Consider the following 1612-nt stretch of genomic DNA (forward strand, 5'->3'; position numbering starts at 1 on the left):
AGACCACGTCTCTACTAAACATTTAAAAAACAAAAATAAAAAGGCGGGGCGCGGTGGCTCTCCCTTGTAATCCCACCACTTTAGGAGGCCGAGGCAGGCAGATCACAAAGTCAGGAGTTCACCGTCAGGAGATCACAGGAGGTGGAGGTTACCGTGAGCCGAGACCGCGCCACTGCACTCCGGCCTGGGCAACAGAGCGAGATTCCATCTCAAATAAATAAATAAATATATAAATAACATTAAAAAAAAAAAAAGAGTTTTGGCACTGTAAGTTTTGGAAGTCCAGTTTTGGAAGTTGAACAAGGTTATTTATCTTTTCAGAACTCAACAGTGACAATCGAGGAATTCCACTGTAAGCTCCAAGAAGCCACAAACTTTCCCCTTCGTCCTTTTGTGATTCCATTTCTCAAGGTAATTTGATAAGATAATTACTGAATATAATTTATCTTCAGTATTTCCGCAAATTCTGCTCATCCCTGTTATGTGATTTAAATCAGAGCCACTTGCCACGTTTTTAGATCTTTATTTTGGGCTGGTAGAGAGGTCTGAGTGTAGTCAACAGATAAACCTCAGTTTTAATGAGATGAGAATTGCAAAAGCCTTAAGTTGTAGTCTGTATGCAAGACACTGCTGGTAACACACAGAAGTAGCTAGCATAGGAGAGAATAGGAGGTGCTTGGGCTGGAAGTGTCAGAGTGGAAGGGAGGCTGAGCACCTAGCAGAAGAAATAACTGGTCACTAATCTTTTGGGTATAGTCAGAGTGTGGAGACTGTTATCTGAGAAGAGGCTGTCGGACAAAAGGCAAGGCTTTTGCAGTTTAGATTTACTGTAAGGTCAGGAGAGGTTATAGGAAGACACTGTGTCTCCCCAAGCCCCAGATAGTCTAGTTTCTAAAGATGTCTTCTGCAATAATGTTCTATGGAGCATAACGTTTGGAGAGATTGTTCTGCATTATCATGCTTACATGATAAATGAAATGAGGCCGTGTTATATTTACATGGAACATAATCCTTTCAAACGGTGGTGCACACCTGTAACGCCAGCACTTTGGGAGGCCAAGGCAGATGGATTGCATGAACTCAGGAGTTCAAGACCAGAATGGCCAACATGGCGAAACCCCCGTCTCTACAAAAAAATAGAAAAACAATTAGCCAGTTGTGGTGGCATACGCTTGTAGTTCCAGCTAGTTGGGAGGCTGAGGCAGGAGAATCGCTTGAACCTGAGAGGCAGAGGATGCAGTGAGCTCTGCCACTGTACCCCAGCCTGGGTGACAGAGTGAGACACCCTCAAAAATAAAATTAAAAAAACAAAAAGAATAAAAAAAGAAATATTTAAGAGTAAGCTGCAAGGCTGGGTGTGGTGGCTCACGCCTGTAATCCGAGCACATTGGGAGGCCGAGGCAGGCAGATTACTTGAGGTCAGGAGTTAGAGACCAGCCTGACTAACATGATGAAACCCCGTCTTTACTAAAAATAGAAAAAATTAGCACATGCCTGTAGTCCCAACTACTCAGGAGGCAGAGGCAGGAGAATTGCTTGAACCTGGGAGGCGGAGGTTGCAGTAAGCCAAGATTGTGCCACTGCACTCCAGCCTGGGTGGCAGAACAAGACT

The 1612-nt window shown here is 44.2% G+C and overlaps 1 protein-coding gene across 3 annotated transcripts in view; it reads left to right on the forward strand.

Moving 5' to 3' along the window:
- CBFA2T2 (core-binding factor, runt domain, alpha subunit 2; translocated to, 2) overlaps positions 1-1612 on the forward strand; it is a 111016-nt gene that overhangs the window by 76260 nt on the left and 33144 nt on the right. For all 3 annotated transcript variants that reach the window (XM_011965147.1, XM_011965148.1, XM_011965149.1), the window contains one exon: positions 322-411. In XM_011965147.1, the coding sequence (XP_011820537.1) occupies positions 322-411 (90 nt within the window). The remainder of the gene's footprint in view (positions 1-321; positions 412-1612) is intronic.

Source organism: Mandrillus leucophaeus, unplaced genomic scaffold, assembly GCF_000951045.1.
Source record: "Mandrillus leucophaeus isolate KB7577 unplaced genomic scaffold, Mleu.le_1.0 Scaffold716, whole genome shotgun sequence".
Taxonomy (NCBI): domain Eukaryota; kingdom Metazoa; phylum Chordata; class Mammalia; order Primates; family Cercopithecidae; genus Mandrillus; species Mandrillus leucophaeus.